The sequence below is a fragment of the Micromys minutus genome (genome assembly GCF_963924665.1).
Source record: "Micromys minutus genome assembly, chromosome: 30".
In the NCBI taxonomy this organism is placed as follows: Eukaryota; Metazoa; Chordata; class Mammalia; order Rodentia; family Muridae; genus Micromys; species Micromys minutus.
This window is the reverse complement of record NC_137965.1, coordinates 19,005,382-19,024,976: the sequence shown is the minus strand read 5'-3', so window position 1 is coordinate 19,024,976 and position 19,595 is coordinate 19,005,382. Positions and strand designations below refer to the sequence as shown.

Below are 19,595 nucleotides of genomic sequence, written 5' to 3'. Positions count from 1 at the left end.
GTCAATAGCCAGATGAATAGCTAGTGGGACAGTATCCGTGAGCCCTGGCTACACTGCTTTCCTTTGCCCTCAGAGGCACCGATTATCCTGTTATCAAAACAGTGCTTTCGGACAGAGGTAAGAGCCTCACCAAGGGTAAAGAGACATACAAAGTAGGTAATGCTAGTAGTAATATATCCAAAGTCAGAGGTTCTCACAATTACATGTGTATCACAATCACCAAGAGTGGGGTATGGGATGGGGGGGGATGGGATGGCTTGTTAAAGGCACAGATTTCCAGGCCACTTGTCCTATGATGGTCTCATAGACTGCCTTGGAGTTCAGACTTCTGAAAGTGCTGGGCTAAGGAGGGTTAGATGAGATGAAAAAAAAAAGATGATACACCCCGCCCCCAACAATTCTTCTAAAACACTCATTAGGTGTAATATCTGTGGCTTTATTGGAAAGAGGTTTTACCCCTGCACAGTAACATCTAAGCGTAAGCTTCGGGGTTTATAGTAATAGGAAATGTACATACAAATATGGCTTTGTAATGTTAATTTATGCATCAAATAATATACATCTGTTGAATATGCATAAGTGCTCTACAAGATAGGTACTATCCTCTTTACTCTAGGGAGATGGCAGCTGGGATTAAATGGCTCAGCCAGCGACCAGCTGGGAAGTGTTGGGAGACAGAACACAGCTTTTGTTTCTAAGACCTGACATCTTTTTTTAGTTTTTATTACACCACACAGACTATTTTTCAAAAATTCCTTTGGAGGGTAAGGTTCAGAAAAGGATCCTGAAGGCCCCAGGCCACTGCTATTTGGGACATCCACTCAAGACAGTATACTGTAAACGGAGTGAGATCGAAACTGGATTAGATGCATGGAACTCTCCAGGCATCTGGGGAACAGGGCAGGGTATGGGGTATGTTGGGAATATGTGCAGCCTGGGATGTTCTTGCTGTAGGCGATGTGAACATCTTCCAGAACTTCCTTCCTAGCCACTATATAACTTTTAATTTAATAAAAACGAAATTGTTCCTTCCCCTGCTAATGAGAGGTCACCTCAGCCAGGGCCTCGCTCTTTGCCAGGCCCTTGAAGGGCCTAGAAAGGCAGATAGGAGCCATGTGACCCACAGCAGATTGGATTAGTATTTACCTAGCACGATGCTAATTTCACGTGTGTATTCCATTGAAGTTTACATCTGTGTAGGTGTTGTTTCTAGAATCTCTAGTCTAAAAACTAGGATTACCGAGTCCCAAAGGAACTTTTCCGGTCCTGGGATGGATATACTCAGTCCCGGCGTGGACCTGGGCACGTCACACTCAATACACTTAATCCTCATTACAACTCACAGGACAGGTGCCATAAGATGGGGGCAGTTTTGCAGATAAGGAAACTAAGGAATCACTCCTTCCAGTGCAGTAACCCACCAGAAAGAAATCCAGGAGCAGCTCGGGTCTCAATCTTCACCCAACTTCAACCACCTGAGATTTTTCAACCCGCATGTGGGGCTTGTTAATTGTCTCTGAACCAGGCTTTGAGAACCAAGACTTTAATCATACAGCCCAACAGATCCCACAGCTTACCAGTGTTACAGGAAAACACTGGACTATTTATTACAGGAGGAAAAAAAAAACACCTTTTAGAATTAGTTTTTAGGCAGACTTCAGAGACTACTACTACCTGTGGAGCCTTTTGCTACAAATTAGTTCTTTTTAACTGGGCATCCGGGAAAGGGGTCGTCCACGCGCACGCCTGTCTCGAAGGCTGCGCAGGCCACGTGCACGGTGACCCCGGGCTGTGACCGGGGTGAGACCCGGCAGCACGTGGAGTAGCATTTCCTCGACTCCGCTCGGTGCAGCGCTGGGCACTGGCACCTTCCCTCCGCGCTCGCCTGCTGCGGCACCGGACTCTGCGGAGTCGTGAGCGAGGGCGCGCGGAGGGAGGTCCCGGGTCCCGTCCGGTCCGAATCCCGCTGGGCCGCGGCCATCTTGGCGGGCTCACCTCGCCGGTCGTGCGCTCAGGCCCGGACGGGGTGCGGCCCCGGGACCCCGCCCCACTCGGGATCGAGGGCGCACCGGAGGAGCGTTCGGTGTGTCACCACGTGCGCTCCGAAGAGGGGGATGATGGAGGGGGCGACCGCCTGTGCGCGGACTTGGGAGCCCCCATGCTTAGGGGACAGTAGAGCTGAGCCTCCAGTGCAGCTCGAGCCGCTGCGCGACCCTCCGTCCCCCCGCCTCCGGGGCGGGGGCTCCCTTCGCGAAGCCAAGGCGGAGCGCGGGCGGCGGGGACACGCTCCCCCCTGCCGGCCGATCTCAGTTTGTGAAGAAAAAGGAAAAAAAAAAAAAAAAAAAGAAGTGTTAAAAAGATCCCGCGGTTGTGGTTTCGGCTCTGGGGCAACGGTTGCTACACGAAGTGAAACCTGCGGGGCTCTCGGGCGAGCGCTCCGCACCCCGCCCCGGGACTGGGCGTGACTCACCCTGGGACCGCCCGGCCAGTTCTTAAGCTCCGGGCTGCGGAGCGCGCGCAGGGCTTCCCTCCGCCTGCAGGTCCCGACGCGTCTCCCCGGTCGCCGTCGCCGCCGCCTCACAGCCGACTTGCCGAGGACCCACGCAGAGCCACCAGCCAGCCAAGATGCCCAAGCCAGTAAGTTGTCGCGCTGTTCCGGAACGGCTGGCGCGCCCCAGGCCGGGTGTCCCCAAGGGAGTCACCTTGCACGGACTTGCTGGGCAGCTTCTGTAGAACCGAGTTCGTTTTTTTCTGGTGAAGGGCGCCGACCGCCCTCTTGTTACCCGTCGACTCTTTTGTGGCACTCTCTAGTCCCCTTGGAGGGTGGGTGCTTTTTTGGTCTCTGACTGCCCCCACCGGGTCTTCGGGCCGCTTTAAAAGTGTCTGCTTAGGGTAACCTCCAAGTTTCTTAACTGGTGCAAATCTCACGGACGCTTGGCGGCTTCTCACACGACCGACACCTGCTCGCCCAGTTCCTTCGAGCGACCGAAACCACTCGCAGCCCACACCTTCCTGGGCGGTTTGAAGGGCATTTGGGAGAAGAGAGGCTTTGTGCCTGGGATAGCCTGGTCGACCGCTGGGGAGGCGCGGCCGGGCTAAACAAGGGTTTTTGCTGGTTGCAGCAGGATCTCTATCTCCGGGAGGGCTAGCAGTGGACTTAAATTGCAGATGAGGCAGTCCCAGAGGCTTGATAAGGAGGCTCACTGGGCACTGGTCCTGAACTTGGGCTAATTAACGTGCTGCGTGCTTGCCTCTCTGTTCTCGAATCTGATTCTGTTGAGATTGCTGGCGGGACTGGGGGTGGGGGTGATGGGGGGGCGCAACTACAAGGCAGTCCTCAGTGTGTCTACTCCACCTGCCTTTGCCCTGGGGGGCTGGTGACTGGGTGGGGGGAGAGTTTTATGTCTTGCTTATTTCATTTTTGAGATGGAGGAAATAATCAAAACTACAAAGAGTTTTCTTAATAAACGACAGAGTTTATTTCTAGTCCTTAGGGCATATCTGTTTTTACTATCTTTACGTTTTTAATGTTCTCTGGAAAGGACGTTGTCTAGAAATCTCCAGTTTCTATCTGTCTGAAGCCCGTTTTCTGTCAGGTTAAAGAATTTGCTCTAAAAAATGATAATAGATCCAGATATCAATACGGCTTTTGGCCTAACTTATTCATAGGAGAGTATTTTGACCTTCCACAAATGCACTTCAAACTCAAAAGTGACTCATCCAGGTTCCACGATGCCTGCAGTATAAAACTGGCCCAGGATGTGTTACCCGGGTGGTCAGTACATTAGTTCCGGTGTGGTTTTTTTTTTTTTTTTATTAAAACATGCAGAGATGGTGGTGGTGGTGGGGTGTGGCGCTGTTTCCAGTTGCTCCTTTTCCCTCCAACTCTTTACAAACTGTAATTTCTTTATTCTTAGTTTTTTAAATTATAAGCTACACATAGGGTATAATTTATCTTTATAAACCAGTTTTAAATGTGTAGGTCGGTGGCATAAAATATATTGTTGATCAATCATCACCGTAGTCCATTTTTTTTTCCTACATCACTATTCTATACTGGTTTCTCAGTGCCCTACAACACGAATCTCTGTTTCCCCAGACCCTGTTGGTCACCATACTATTCTACTTCTGGTATTGAGTAGGGACCTGACGTGGACAGAATCTTGACGTTTGCTCCTTCCTGTTTCCATAAGTATAAAGTGTTCTAATCCCAGACACTCCGCTATGTCAAAATTACCTCATTTTTAAGGTCCCTCTCTCCTCTCTCTTCTCTCTCCTTCCCCTCCCCTTTCTGGCCAGTATGTTTGGATTTTAGTTTAGAACTTTGGTCTGGAAAAGTAAAGAGCTGTTCAGGTGTTGAGGAAGAAGGGTATTCACAGTTTGCGAGCCTATCAGCTTCGGTAACAGAGTAACTTTTGTGAAGTCTGCTCTAACAATAGCCAGAGTTAACAATTTCCAGACTTTGCTGAGAGGACTCCTTTGAGGTGCAAGGTGCATGCTTGTGGAGGGAAATCCCCACCTACCCCTGTGCCGCTGGGGGAGTGGGGGTTAGAGGTGGACTGTTAGACTGTTAGATGGAGCACTGGAAATAACCCTAGTGGCTGCCTCTACAGCTGTTACCTGGAAACTGGATTTGTTAGTTTAGTTTGTTGTTGCCCTTTTTTTTTCTTTGGGCCGGGAGAGGGCTGGTTGGGTTTTATTTCCTGCCTGGGTAAATGTTAAATAAAGCCTTCACCAGCCAACTCCTTAGGTATGTCTTTCGAACAAAAAGGTATTGATTCTCTTTAAGCCTAAAGTGAGAATTTCTTTGTGGTTTGAGTGGGTGGGATGCTTCTCTGGATTAAGAGGCAGTCTCAGTTAACCACAGAGATATCTGGGTTTTGGCTTTTTTTTTTTTTTTTTTTTTTTTTTGGCCTTTCACATGGTGGTTGATTTCTTCTCCAGTCCAGTCAGATGACTTTGTTCATAAAACAGGTAGAAATGACATACTATTTAGACCCCAAGTATGAAAATGTTGGAAGTTTATTCATTCGGCAAGCAGAGTGCTTGGTGCAGAGGGGCAGCATGGTTCTTACCCTGTGGACACTCAGAGTCCAGTTCTTCAACAGGCTCAGTTAGCACCCTGTACCTTAAGAAGGAAATGTCTCCCGGAGAGCAGCAGTTAAGACAGCCCCTGGGTGGGGTGTGGTGTGGTGGTGGGGAAACTGGTTGGTGGCCTTCTGGAGAAACTTAAATTGTGCCTTAATCCTGTTGGAAGGCATTGGAGAGGGTCTGGCACCTGAGGAGGGACAGCTGTGGCCTGTGTTGTCTCTTGGATTTCTGTGGTCACTTTGGCACTCCATCTGATAGGAGTGATGAATTTTCAAGGAAGGCAGTGGGTGCTCCCGAGTGCACCTTGGCCTCTGCTCATGGTGCCCAGATTGGGCTCTGTGTGGCCTCCTTGGGGACACGGGTGGGGTTAGCATGAGGAGCTGGTGCAGGAAGCAATTGCACAATCTTTTCAGGCAAGGTCGCCTGGGAGCTCCCCTCCCCCTCCTTTCTCTCTCCTCTCCCTAACCTGCTATCCTGGTCTGGTGGGAAGCTGCCGGCAAGCCTTAGAGAGAAAGAAGGGTGTTGCCTTTCAAGCCACCATCTCAGATGTCTCCCAGCTCCATGGAGAACTGCCTGTCTGCCACATGTACAGAGATGCCTTAAGCAGGCTCATGTCCAAAGTGGTGAGAAGGCTTGCTCTTTGTTAGAACTCAAAAGTATGTCTGACTGTATCTACTGTGAACTAAAACTTCATTTTGCACTAAGGGCTGGACTCAGGGCCCCATGCATGCTAAGCAAGTGAGTCGACTTAATTTCCGAGACAACCACACCTCTTTGGGAATATTGCCTTTCATCTGATATTTTAACAGGGACAGATTTTAACGAATATGCCCATAGGTATTATTAAGTGCACACACACACACACACACATACACACATATACCTTCATTGAGAAGAGCATGAGGGCATGCCCCTCCCCCTTTCCCTCTTCACCCAGGGCAGATGGTGAATTAGGTAGCTAAGGTTTTGGCATGTGGCCGTGAGAAATGCTGGCTTAGGGTTATGGATGGGCCATCGTCACACAATAAGGCATGATGAATATTTATAGCTCCTCCAGGAGTCCAGCAGACATTTGCTAAGTTCCTGTGAGAGGTGTGGAGATGCCGGATGGTACACAGAAGTGCTGGGAGTCACGGTCTGCTGGGGCAGACAGTAAACGCTGAGCTGTGCCTCTGGCCCTTGTGGGAAGGAGTGCTGAGCAATGAGGAACTCCCGGGCGGTAGGAAGGGGAGCACTTAGGGTTCCGGTTGGAGCCTGCTAGGCTGTGGAGGCAAACAGGTTGCTCTGCCACACTCTGGCATTTTCATCTTAAGCTCGGGTTCTGACCTTCCGGAGGGAGCAACAGGACGAGTGACAGCCTGGACCCAGGGTAGTTAAAAAAAAAAACAAAACAAACCGAAACCCACTGGTGGTAGATTGGATACACTGGGCGCCAAGGGCTGGCTCAGGTGGACTTCCGGTTTCTGTGTCGCACAGATGAATGGGTGCTGGAAAGCAGCGATGGAGGGGCGGCTGAGAACCTGCTCTTGTACCTGTTAATAAAGGTGAAAAGCAATTCTCATTTTCTTAAAGTCTGACCTTAGTCTTACGTTGCCATTTTGAACTCGGGCTTGTGACTGAGGTAGGAAAGGAACCTACTAGGAAGGGATCCTTAACTCCAGGAAGACAATGCTACCCCAGCGCCGATGCAAAGCCGCACCAGTGATGGCTTCTCTCTGCCTGGGGTTCAGGAGCCCAGTTTAACTTGGAAGTGGTTCTTGGTTTTCAGAGTCGGGGAAAGCTCTTATCCCTGTGAAACTTTTCTCTCTTCCGCTTCTGTCTGTTGTCACCCTAAACAGTAACATTGTGATTTCTTCACAAGATGTGACTAACTCACTACCTTTATTCATAATGTTTAGAGCTAGAGGGAAGAAAACAGCACCATCTAGCGAATTGTAATTTTTTTTTAACTTTTGAGATGGAAACTTCTGTGATTCTTTGACCTTTTAGAGAGAGAGCCTTTTCTTCCTTTTTAACATTAGCTACCCGCAGATTCTTGACTCTTACTTAGTTTTTAATTTACACTATCACTATTGAAATATGAAATGCTTATGGAAGAGACCGGAAGTTTGTAGCATCCTTCCTAACATGTTTATCCTCCTTTGCTTTTGATGTCTGGAGTGAAGACTATCGGTATGTCTGTCAGATAATAATGGAGAGTTCTTTTGTAGCCCAGGCTGCCTCACTGGGTAGCAGAAGCTGACCTTGAATTTTTGCTCCTCCTACCTCCAGCTCCCAGGAACTGGGGTTTCAGATTGGTGCCAGCGCCTCCAGCCTGTGCTTGTGTTGATCAAACTCAGTACACTGTGATCAGGCAAGCAATCTACCAATTAAGCTTTATCCCGAGGCCAAAAGTGGTGTGTGCACTTGTGTGTGTGTGTGCACGCGAGGGCGTGATTAAGAACCAGGGAGTCGTGCTGGAGAAGGGTGGCACGGTGGTTAGAGCACTTGTTGCTCTTGTAGAGAGAGCACCTGGGCTTGTTGCCCAGCACCCACCATGGCAGCTCACATCTCTGTGCCCCCACTTCCAGGAAATGTGACCCCCCCCTTCTGGACCTCTCCAGTACTGTATGATATGCAGGCAAAACACTCATTTATATAAAATAAAGTTAAAGGACCAAACAAAACCATCGTTATTATGTGACTTAGAAACTTTGACTAAGATATTTGTCATATTTAAATGTACATCATTTTTTAATAAAAAGGCAGAGAACCACAAAAATCTCAATGACGTATACAGCTTGCCGTTAGAGAAGCCATTTAGCATCTGTGGACCTGAGTTTGTCATCCAGAGCAAAAAAGGTTTTAAGTGCAAAACATGCTACCTGGAGTAAACTGAGGCAAGGCTTATATTTGTGCCGTTCAGACAGCTAATCTTAACATACCGTAAGCCCTGTTACTCCTGTGTGTACTTTGCAGTGTGCACAGTTAGCAAAACCGGGTTCTCGGGCAAGAGTGTCCATGACCTTCACAGAGAAAGAGACACAGAAAATGTTCCCACATCTTCTGTTGTCAGAGTCCCCTGGGAATTCTGCTTCCTGTCTGTGTGGTGAGTTGTCGTAGTGTGGGCCTGGTGCTGGGGTGTGCCTGGGAGGAGTTTTGTTGGAGAAGGTGAGTACAGGCAAAGGTCATAGTGAGGTAGGAGAGTGGCAAGATGAGCCGGGGCGGTCCCCTCTGTTGGCCGGTTGATGGGGGGCAGATTGGGAGCTAGGAACATTTCTGGCCACAGGCTGGTTCTATTTTTTATTTTATTTTATTTTTTCATTCAGTAAGGACCTTTGGTTTTCTACAGATGGCAATGCTGCTGCAGAGGAAAGGAACCATTACCCTTTTATTTTATATATCTGAGAGAACAAAGTTTAGGAATAAAGAGTCTAACTTCAGCTCAGCTCTTTCTGATGCAAATAAGGGCAGGGTTGGGTGTCGCCTGAGATGGGGCACACAGCTCTCTACCCGAAGCGTAGTTTGTTTCTCTTTTTGTGAACTTGAGGATTTCTTTCTATTTCTCTTTTCCTTTTGCCTGAGAGAAGGTAATCCAACTTTGCTGGGGAGGGGGAAAGATGCCTGCACAGTAGATGGTAGAGGTAGATTCCTTTCTTTTCATTAAGGAAGGGACAGGTGAGCCACCACATAAGGCCTTCATTTCTTCCTAAGGTCTCCTCGCTAAGAATGTGTTTTTAGGATTTTGAAGCCTTGTTTTAAAACACCAAATAAGGTTAAAGCCTGAACTATTTACCCTCTGAGCTTTCACAGAAAAAAAAGGGTCAGTCCTTTGCTTCCAGGATAAAGGTAACTATTGTCAAGGTTTGTTAGACCTTGTGTAGGTTTTATGACTGGGCCAATATTTGGAAGGAGAACCACTCCTTTGGTTCTGGTCTTTAGAAAACCCGTTCTGATGAAACAAAGAAACCGTTGCTGTGGCGTCCTAAGTCCATCCTGTGTCCTGAGCAGGGACTCCTGTTGGGAAAAGTGTCACAGGGTGCAGGCAGGGTTGAGGTTTAACAAGGCTGGTGTAAGTGGCTTCCCTTTGTTTCCTAGGGAAAGTGGCAGTATCTTGTCACCTCCTAAGCCATTGTCTAATGACAGATCTTTGGCACACACTGAGAGCAATTTGTAGCTGGTATTTGAGTTGGAAAGAGACTGTCTATAAATTAGTTGCTTTTTTTTTAATCATTGAAAAGTTAAAAATTAAACCTATTAGGAGTGACACCCACCCCTCACCTGCCTCATTATATTTCATAGACCTTAGCTCTCCCCTTTTGATGTTTGATAGCTCTATTTGTGCCTTTCCTGGCTTTACTGGGGGCGAGGTCAGATGGTTTGAGCATCAACAACAATATACCCAAAACATTATCTGCTTCCAGAAAGACCTTTATGATTCAGAGAGTGACAAAAGGTACAGCTTGCCTCTCGATGGGGGATTCCACTCCCTCTGTGACTTTAAACACGAACCTGCCTGCCTACTTGTAAGGGCTGAAGAGATAGGGAAGAGTGGGGTGTGTGTGTGTGTGACATACTCAGCCATGTGCCTGACCCTGGTGGGTTCTCCTTGGCAACTACAGAATTCTCATCTAGTTGAAGTTTTTCCCACCCGGTGATGATCATTCTTTCCCATCTGATTTAGACAGCCCAGTGAACTAGGCAGCAACTAGTCTGCATTTGCTGTTGGCTCTCCTGGTGAATGCCGCTCACACCCCTCCAACAGACAGTGTCTACTGTACTGGGGTTTTGGGTACTGGAAACACACTGGCTGATGACAGAGGGCCTTCTGAGACTCGATCGTGGTTGCCTTCATGCCTCAATATGGTCACCACATCATGGCCGACTGTTCTCCATTTGATGTGCAGTCTTTCCTCTCCTGTATGTGCTTCCACAGTCCCTTAGAGGCCAAAGGCCAAGGAAAGTTAGTACAGGTCCAAATAGCCTTCTGCCAAGACGTCATGGGGAGCAGTACCTTCCTCTGCTCCTCCCTAGGGAAGGACCCACCTGCTCTCAAGGGTTGATACGTGATGGGGATGGGGGTTGGAGGGACAGAGATGTGGAAAGCAGACAGATGGTCATTGCCTACAATCAAGCATTGTCAAGGTGTAGAGTTAACTTTTATTCATAGATTTATTCTTGGGCGAAGAGTTAAAACCATGGGGCGGAATGACCAGAGTGCGCAAGGTGGGATAGGTATTGTATTTGTTTCTGGCAAGTCACTTGTGCTGTCAACAAACCTTTACAGAACCCTGTCTTGATTGACATGTCTCTACAGATTTGGGAGTGGATATGTATCAGTATCTTTGTGGTCCACTGAGACACGGCCATCATTTCTCAAATTTTGCGGGTCAGGGATGTTGGTTGAGAAATGTTTGCCTGTGTCTCCATGGCGGCATCTGTAGATCTTTCAGTGCATTTTGGCATGGGATCCAGCCTTCGTCTTTGTGTTCATGAAGAGAAAACTGATCTAGAGACGATATGGTCAGCAGTTTAGCGTGGGTCTGTCTTTATGGAACAGGGTGCTGTTAGCGATCTCACTGGGATGCTGAGGTATTGGCATACATACTGCATCACTGTTTGGATGAGCCGCCTCAGTGGCCTTAGCCAGGGAGGTTACTTACTGCACTTGGAGTCTCTTGTGTAGTTTCCCTTCTTTCTAGTTTTGTGATTCTGTCTATTGGAGAGTTTAGTTAGTTATGGGAAAGGAGTGGATGGCTCGGTGGGTAAAGGAACTTGCCATCAAGCCTGAGGATCTGAGTTGAGTTCCATCCCCAGAGCTCACTCGGTGGAAGGAGAGGATGCCCTCTGATGTCCATACACGAAGCACACACACGTGCATGCACACACACACACACACACACTGGCATACTAAATAAAACATATTTCAGGTGTGGGAAAGGGGAGACTTCTTCACTCTGTCTCCTCACAGAATGTATGCATAACCTAGTTAGGTGTAGCCCCTGTTTGGGGAGCCTGCTCAGAGTCTTAGTATGCTGAAGGATTCTCCTCGAGGCCCTGACGTCACAGTGCTGTAGGTCACCTGTATGTGGCTGGTCAAATGAACAGTTGATGTCACTGCAGCTGGGCCTCCGCCCTCCTCTCAGCACACACGTTTTTAAGGCAGTTTCTAATAAGAATTGCACTCATGGAAACCTACAAGCTCTTGGCTCCTAGCCAGTCCACTGCTAGTCTGTAGTTAGAAGGTTTGGGTGGAGAGGAGGTATGGTCCAGGATGGCGTCTCACTAGCAGGTCTGTCACTCTTGAAAATTGGGAAGCAGCATAGTAAGGTAGGGAGGTATCTACTGAGTGGAGGTGCTGGAGGCAGGGTGAGCAGGAAAGAGGTGGGGAACACAGCTGACAGGGGTTGGGGGTTAGTGGTAATAGGGTTGCTCTTTCAGAAGTCCCCAGTTCAATTCCCAGCACCCACGTGATAGCTCACAACCATCCATAACTGTAATACTATGAGATCTAATGCCCTCTTCTGGTGTGCATACTTACATGCAGACAAAACACCCATATAAATTAATTAAATAAATAAAACAACAACAAAAAGCCCAAACTAAAAAAAAACCGTTGGAGAGTAAGGCTGGATTTGCTGAAGGCAAAAGGAAAGACTTCATCAGCTAAGGTTAAAGAACTTGTATCTAAGCCTCTCATAGCAGAAACGTACCTTAAGCTACAGCATATTCCTGCTTGTGTGGCCTTAGCTAGGGACAGATTTGTCTCGGGAGTCACACTGGAGCTCAGTGTGGTCTGCATTAGAGGCATGTCCCTAAACAACAGATTATCAAGGCGGTCTGACATTTTCCTCTGTTCCCAGCCCCTCCTCCTCTCCTCCACTGGAAAAGGGAATAACTTCACAGACTTCTACACTTACAAAGAAAATAGAGCGTTCCCGGTGGGTTTAGTCTACCGGCCTTTCATTTCCTACCTGCTGTGAGCCGAGAATTAAAAACCAGTGTAGCAGCCATCTTGGCTGTCCCTACCTCTCTGTCTTTATGGGGATCTCCTGTGTGTATAATTAGGCAGGTATTTCAGTGAGGTACATCCTAGCTGAAGGTGTGCAGGCACAACTAGTGAAACCAAAAGCTGATGTCTCAGTTTTCAGACTCCACTAAAGAGAAGGTGGCCTTGAACGAGAAGTTGTTTAGTCTCCCTTGGTGGACTGGGGTATGTGGGACTATCTGTGTTTCTTTCTCCTTAGCAGCTAAAATCTTTTGGCTCTTTCTTTGAGAATTCTTGTTTGATTCCTTTGGAAATCCCAGGCTGAAAGAAATGGGTGCCTCCTTACAAGCACACAGAGTGTGAGAAGTCACAGGTGCCAGGCACAGGCTGTTAGCAGTCCAGAAAGCGCCCTTCCCGTCCATGAGCTGTTCTGCCCACAGGTCCTTCTGCTCTGGAGTGGCCAGGGGAAGCAGTCTCTGCTATCCAAAGGGGATAGCTGTGGGGAGGGCTCAGCACACCCTGTTCCCAGCCAGGTTTGGATGTAGAGAGTTTCAGAACTGACCCTCACTGATGCTCAGAAAGTTCCCTTCTGACTCTAAGGTCAGATATTTTATTCTCTCTCCTGATCATAATGAATACAAACAGGACTAGTTTGTCCACTCTGTGTTTGTTAAGCAGCCTTGGCCTGACAGGAAGTGGGTCTGGGGGCAGGAAATAGCTCTCTGAGGCAGAAAGGAGCTATTGAGAAGAACTTGAGCTTTCATTGCATGTTCTCAAAGTTATGGGAAAGCATCTTTACTAATAGACTTTCCAGCTCATTGACTTAGATCCACCCTTAGAAATCAAGCCCAAGGGTGGCACAGATAGATGAGCGTCAGAAAGTTGAGAGAGTTGCCTAAGATATCTGGGTCTCAGTCATTAAAAAGATTTGACTCTCAATCCAGGAAGATGATGCCTGCCTGCTGCCCAGGATGCTGATGCAGGTGGATTGGGGCTGGGTACTTAAAGAGACTATTTTCTCAAATGGAGAGACAGATGGAGCAATGCATGCGAATGCAGATACATGCAAGTGCTCATGCATGCACATGGGGGTGGGGTGGGCTGAAGGGATCAAAGACTTGTGTATGGATGCGTGCTCACACACATACTCACATACACACACATTCACACATATGCACACACATGCACATTACACGGGTACATGTGCACACATAAATATACACTCATAGACACATGTACAAACATGTACACACTCACGTGCACACATGTACACACATACATACATATACACACACATAAACATACACTCACAGACGCATGCACACACACACAGGTACACTCACACACACTCCCACAGAGGCTAAGAATGTCCAGGCAGGAAGCAGTAGTGGTCACAGTCACCTATTGAATAATTGGCCTTGTCACTGTGGTAGTGAAAACATACACATTTATGTTATAGGGAAGAAAACTGCCCTGGGACAGTTAGTTACCAGGCAGTTTTCAGTCCCAGCATCTGTGCCTGGAGTATATTAAGAATTTAGTGTTTATATTTAGTCTGGTGGCAGTGGTGCTGTAGTGAGAACAGTTTATTAGCAAGAGGCTCCAGGAAAACGTAGTACTAACTTTCGTAATTAAAGTTTCCCACAGAGTTCCCTCAAAGTGCACCTGGCATCTGTAAAGTGAGGTGTGCACCCGCATGTTCCTGGGAAGCCAGCTCACACTGGCTGTGCACACCAGGGCACACGTGTACAAGGCACGGTTTATTATGCTTTAAAAAACTGGGGGTTGGGGGTGCCCTTCCTAGTCCTGCTGAAATAAACCATTAAGTATCCTTGTATCCCGGGGTGAAGGTATAGGATGTTTGTAGAAAGTTGTGAGCAGACATGAATCATGGGAAAAAAAATCCCAAACCTTAAATTAGGCAACTTCCATTTTGCCAGACCTGCTTGCAATTAAAAGTCAAAATGATGTACTTTTTGCTGGTGAGCCACAGCTGTCTGCAAGAACAGTCTTCAGTGAATAGCTGACGCTGGCTTCTGCTCCAGATGTTGCTACCAGATGTGACTGGCATGCATGGTTCCTGGGAAAGCTGAAGAGCTGGCAGAACTGCAGAGCAGCACTTTGACCTGTGGCGCTGCTCTCCGGTTGTGTAACAAGTGGACCCTTGTCAGCTCTGACACTGGATTTATTATTTTATTATTATTATTATTATTGTTATTATTATTATTATTATTGCTTAGGTAATAAAGATGTGTGTCTCAGTATTGTGTCATCATGTGGAAATTTTATTTTGAGATCATGCATCCTAGCCAGATGCCTTTGCTGGCTTGCTGTGTTAGAGACGGTGATGCACAGATTTGACCGCTTTGCCCGACAGTTTTTGTGGTAGCTGACCTAAGGCTGAGCTTCCTTTTATGTCTGACGGTCCGATCAAGCTGCTCTGTACACTGCTAGGCAGGCAATATGCTGGGATGACCAGATCTGACTTAGAGATACAGACAGGGAGCTTGGTGTAAATAATCAGATCAGCGGTGTGATCATTTATCATCATTCATTCATGGACTGCCGGTTCTTCTCAGGGCTGATTATCCCTACTATGTGTTTACCCTATTATTTCCACATCCGTAAGAATGTTCTGGAAGCTTGGCAGCTAGAGCTAGTGCTTAGATATATGCCAGGCTGCCTTTGAATGCCCAGTGACAGCTGTAGCTGTGGTTGGGAGGTCTGGGAGAGACCAGTTAGCAATGCTGGATTGGCAGATATGTGAGCATTGGGGCAGAAAAACTCCTGAAATAAAGGAGCCCTTGGCATGGCACATCACTCTGAAATACTCTTGTGAGATTTTCTCACTTCTGGCTGAGCATGGTAGTTCTTGCATTGGCCCTCTTCAAAGAAAGGGATAGTTCGGTGGAATTTTTTTTTAAAGGCATTAGGAATGAGTGCTTTCTAGAAATAGTAACAATATAAAACATGGTCCTGGGAGTTGGCCTTGCAGTGATTTTATAGACTTTATGAGTATCTAACAGTAGTCAGCCCCAGTGCAGATGTAGACAATCATGTTGTTACAGATGGAAACAAAGGTATCTTGACAATTGGCCCTGCTTCCTATGTGAGCCTGAAACAGTTATGGTAACAATAGCAAGGTTCTGGGAATTGGAGTCCTGGTTCAGGAGCTGAGGGCTCAGGGTTCAGGGGCTGGGGTGGCTCAGTTTGGCTGTGTGAGATCACACCCTCAAACCTCCATAAAGGTGGGTGGGGAGAACCGGCTTCAGAGTCCTTGACACTGTGCTGGGTTCAGGCACATAGACACACACACTAAAAACAATTTTAAAAAAATTAAAATTGAATTAGCCATTGCTTTGACAGCTTAAAAAGGTGCAGAAAGAGCTTCCGAAGAAAAATCCAGCAGTAAGCCACAGAAGCTGTCCACCTTCTGTCCGCCTTTTCTTAAGGTACTTAAGGTAGCTAGCTGAGTTCTGAGTTTGCCTTTTCAGGCAGGGTGGTTAAAGTTTGCTAAGCCACTGGGAATATTTTACAGAGTCCGGTTATTTGTTAGCCAGCCTTTGTGTCAAGTGGCCACTGTGTCTTAGCAGATGCTACAGGATGACAGTCTATTTGCAGAGACAAGGGTCGAAGATTAGAAAGGACCAGAGTTCCTAGGACTAGACTGTGATTTTCAAGCATGTATGATTAGCAGGTGCTTCAGTACCAGCTGAAGGCTTTCACTGTGTCAGGCTCTTTACCATGAGAACATGTCATCATTGACTCACCCCTGAGCTGGGCAGAGTAAATAAATTTACACACAGATAGCGTAGAGCGTGGGTTTCTGATATCCTTCAGCAGATGCAGGCCCTTGGGGGCCAGGATCTGTCAATATGAGAGGGTGGTGTGAACAGCATCATGGGAGTGAGGTTCAGAACAGAGGATTGAACCCCTGCTTCTGTCTAGGGGGAAACCAGGACCAGGGGGAGCCTGGCCCTCACCCCTGCCCTAGCGCTGCAGACCACAGCCTAACATCTCACAGCTCAGCTGACAACCCTGCTCTGCCGCATCCGGTAAAGCCGGGTGGGGGTGGAGTGGCCTCACACGTCGTTATGATCAATGTGTGGTGTGATGGCTAGAGCCCTGCCCTCCCAAGGATGTGGAATATTTTCAGTTAAAACTCAAAACAAAATAAATAAATAAATAAATAAATAAACAAATAAGCTTAATTACGTGTTTAGTCTTCTTTAATCTTTGTTTCAAAAAGCTGACCCTACATAGTGGGTCTGTGGGATGTTGCTTTTTAGCTGTCCTGTTTGAGATCATCACAGCAACAGAGAACAAACTAACAAAATGTTTACCCAGTAATTCAAGTAGATTAAGGAAGAGATGTATCCATGTACTGAATTGGTGTTTGGCCATAGGCAAAGGATGAAGCAGTAATACAGGTAAGACAAATGATTTAAAAACGTGCAGTGACAAACAGATTTCATTTCTCTGCCATGTCCAGAGTAGGAAATCATAGAGCCAAAAAAGTAGGTTATGGGTCATGAGGTCATCATAATCAGGTCATTATGGGAGTTTAAGAATGGAGACGGTGTTAACAAACACTATGCTTTACTTCAGGTGGTCGAGAACATTCTAAAACTAGCTGGGTATGCTAGTGCACACCTGGAACCCTTGACTAAGGCAGGAGGATTGTAAGTTGAAGCCGATTGTGCTGTGCTGTGTAGCAATACCCTGTCTTTAAAAGGAGGAAAAAGATAAAACTTGATAGTGATGTTTGTTGTGTAATTCTATGAATAGTAGAAATCCCAAATTGCACAATACAAATGGGTGAATCTTACGGCATGCAAATTATATTTCCTTAAAACTCCTGAAACACAGACTCAACATGAAAGTGAGGATAAATGTCTCAGTTTTCCAATCCAGCAGCCTGAGACGAGGCTAGTGTACGTGGTGCGTGTACGTACATCTGACGTCATTTGTGACGTCCCCATCCTCCCTCTGAGGGAGAATGTTACTATATCCACTTCCTGTTTAAAGCGTTTCCCGGCATTTAACGGGTCCAGATTGGAAGGTTGGTGGAAGTCATCTGGGCTGTTGGCGAACAGCACCGACTTGTGCATCGATAGGGGAGCTAGGCTCTCAGCACAACCCGGGGCCCAGCCTGAGCTTTGCGCCCAGGCAGGTTCGATAACTGGGTGCAATCTCATCACTGCATCCTCTGCCTGAAGTCCAAACACTCAAGCGGCACTGTTTGCACTTCCGTGCCATTCCATGGCATTCCTGAGAATAGAAGAAAAACCACTACAGATGTTTGACCCACACTGACTGATGGGTCTAGAATGTACCCCCTGTATCAGAACTTACACTGATATTTGCACTCACGATAGAAGGGTGAGCGTAGGCACTAATGATGTACACCGAATGGTGCACAGCTTGAGTCCCAGTACTCCGGAGGGGAGGCAGGTGGTGGAGCTCTGAATTTGAGGCCAGCCTGGTCTACATAATAGAGAGACCCTGTCTCAAACAAAGCGAACAAGCAAAAAAGTGAATGACTGTAGAAGAAATCTTAAGCCAAGTCTCAGTCTTAAGTCTCTCAGTGACATTACCCACAGGGCACGCGAGTAGCAAGATTGATATACCAGAGAAAGAGCTGGGAGATAATTTGACATAAGTCAAACTTGGCTATTACACACGGGTTGGGGGGGGTAGATCAAGGTTTCATTGTTAAGTACCCCTCCCCCCCTTTTTTTGATTCTTAGATGACGTCTTAGGTGACATTTTGAAAATCAAACTATAAAGACCCAGAAATGTGTGTTTTCAGAGTGCATTCTGAAAAGCCATGCATCTTTGAGATGCCTCTGATGAACAGAGCCTGGAAATTCTAGCCTGCACAGTCGTGGAATCTCGGTTTGCCTCAGCTAAACAAAGGAATGAGAAACCTCCAGACTCAGGTGACCTTGGGACAAGGTCCCATCCCATGGGTTCCTGGTCTCTTTAAAAGTCACACACTGTCTGGAGAACCACACAGCCACTGACATGGCCAGAAGACAGGTTTCAGGCCTTATACATGGTGACGGTCAGGGATCCCACTCTGGGTGGAAAGTGGGGTGCGTGGGGGAACAGAGTATCTCCGACTTTTCTGCCCAGTGATTGGAGCATCAGCAAAGGTGAAGCTGGGTTTATTTGTTTTAACAGGGTAGCTGCTACTGGTTTACTCAAAACAAAACCAGGTTGGATGTTTAGGTTTTTAATCTCTGGCACAGAAGCAGTTTGGCCTGCCCTGTGGCGTGTCTGCCCAGAAAGGTCATCCTGAAAATTGAAGTAGGTAGCCATGAATGAGTTCTCACTGCCTGCCTCTGGCCTCCATTGTTTTCTTCCTTGTGCTCAGGTGGTATTATTGGCTGTCCTGTGTTCTGTCTGCATGCCCCTTAGAAATAAGGTGGGCTGTCTACATTCACTTTTCACTCCCCATTCCTGGTCAGACCCCATTCCCCTGGACCAGCTGCAGCCAACTGAGAACGGTGACCTAACTTGCTTGTAGCCTTTCAAACCTGAAAGGAGGCAAGACTCAGGACTGTCCTTTTGCAGCTTAGGTGACTGAGGCCCAAGGACAGAGAGAGCATCCTCTGCTCTGGGTTAAAGGACAGTCTTCGACATCGTCATCCTTGCCTGTGCTCAGAAACTCTTGGCTTGATTTTAAGAAATAAGAATGCCTGAGCCAAGCCCAGAGGCGCACGCCTGTAACCTCCAGCACCCAAGGGTCAAGGCAGGAGAATCGTGGGTTCTAGACTGACCTAGGTTATATACCTAGAACTTTTCTCAAAATAACAAAAGGAAGGTACATGTTCTTTGACTCTGAGGCTGACCGGTGGGCATCTAAGAATCGGTTCCAGGGAAGCTGATGAAGACCACCCAAGGGAGAGGAAGGGGCAGAGGACACAGGATAGTGGAGGGCCTAACTCTGTTCACAGGGCCGGAATGAGCCCAGAACATCGGAGATACCCTCCAGTAGGAAACTCCTAGGTTCTGGGAACGGTAGATTTAGGCTGAATGCCAGAGTGCTTTGAGAAGAAAAGGTGGGCAGGTCAGGGTGAACAGGCCACAGTTCAATCCCGATACTAAACAATGTGTCTGTATTGTGTTTGGGTGGCCACTGTGAATGCTTGTGAAATGCTAGTTGCTTTTGTTTGCAAGAACAAAACAAATATTTAATTAAATTAATTAATTTATTTTTTTACTGGCCAATTTCATTCTTGTTTCTTGGAAATACGAAAATTTAGTTCATCCGCATTTTCAGTTTTAGGCAGTTTTTGTTTTTTTTTTTTTTAACAAACTCACAGACCTCCAGCACCGTGTTCGGGCAGGAAATGAGAAACTGGCCCTGGCCACCAAAATAAAAACCATTCACCTAAGTTGTGCTACTGTCTGGTCTACCAAATAGGATCAACGTGAAATGTACACAATGTTTATCAGAAACTCACTTTCTTCAAGGGGCTTGGATATTGGGAGTACCATGCTAACCTGGCTTGTGTCCAAGAGAACTTCC

General features: G+C 47.2%; 1 protein-coding gene across 1 annotated transcript in view; it reads left to right on the top strand.

The window, feature by feature from the left end:
• Positions 1 to 2,542: 2,542 nt before the first annotated feature.
• EZR (ezrin) overlaps positions 2,543 to 19,595 on the top strand; it is a 40,627-nt gene continuing 23,574 nt past the window's right edge. The window contains exon 1 of the mRNA XM_080941670.1: positions 2,543 to 2,637. Coding sequence (XP_080797796.1) covers positions 2,626 to 2,637 — 12 coding nt within the window. The 5' untranslated portion in view covers positions 2,543 to 2,625. The remainder of the gene's footprint in view (positions 2,638 to 19,595) is intronic.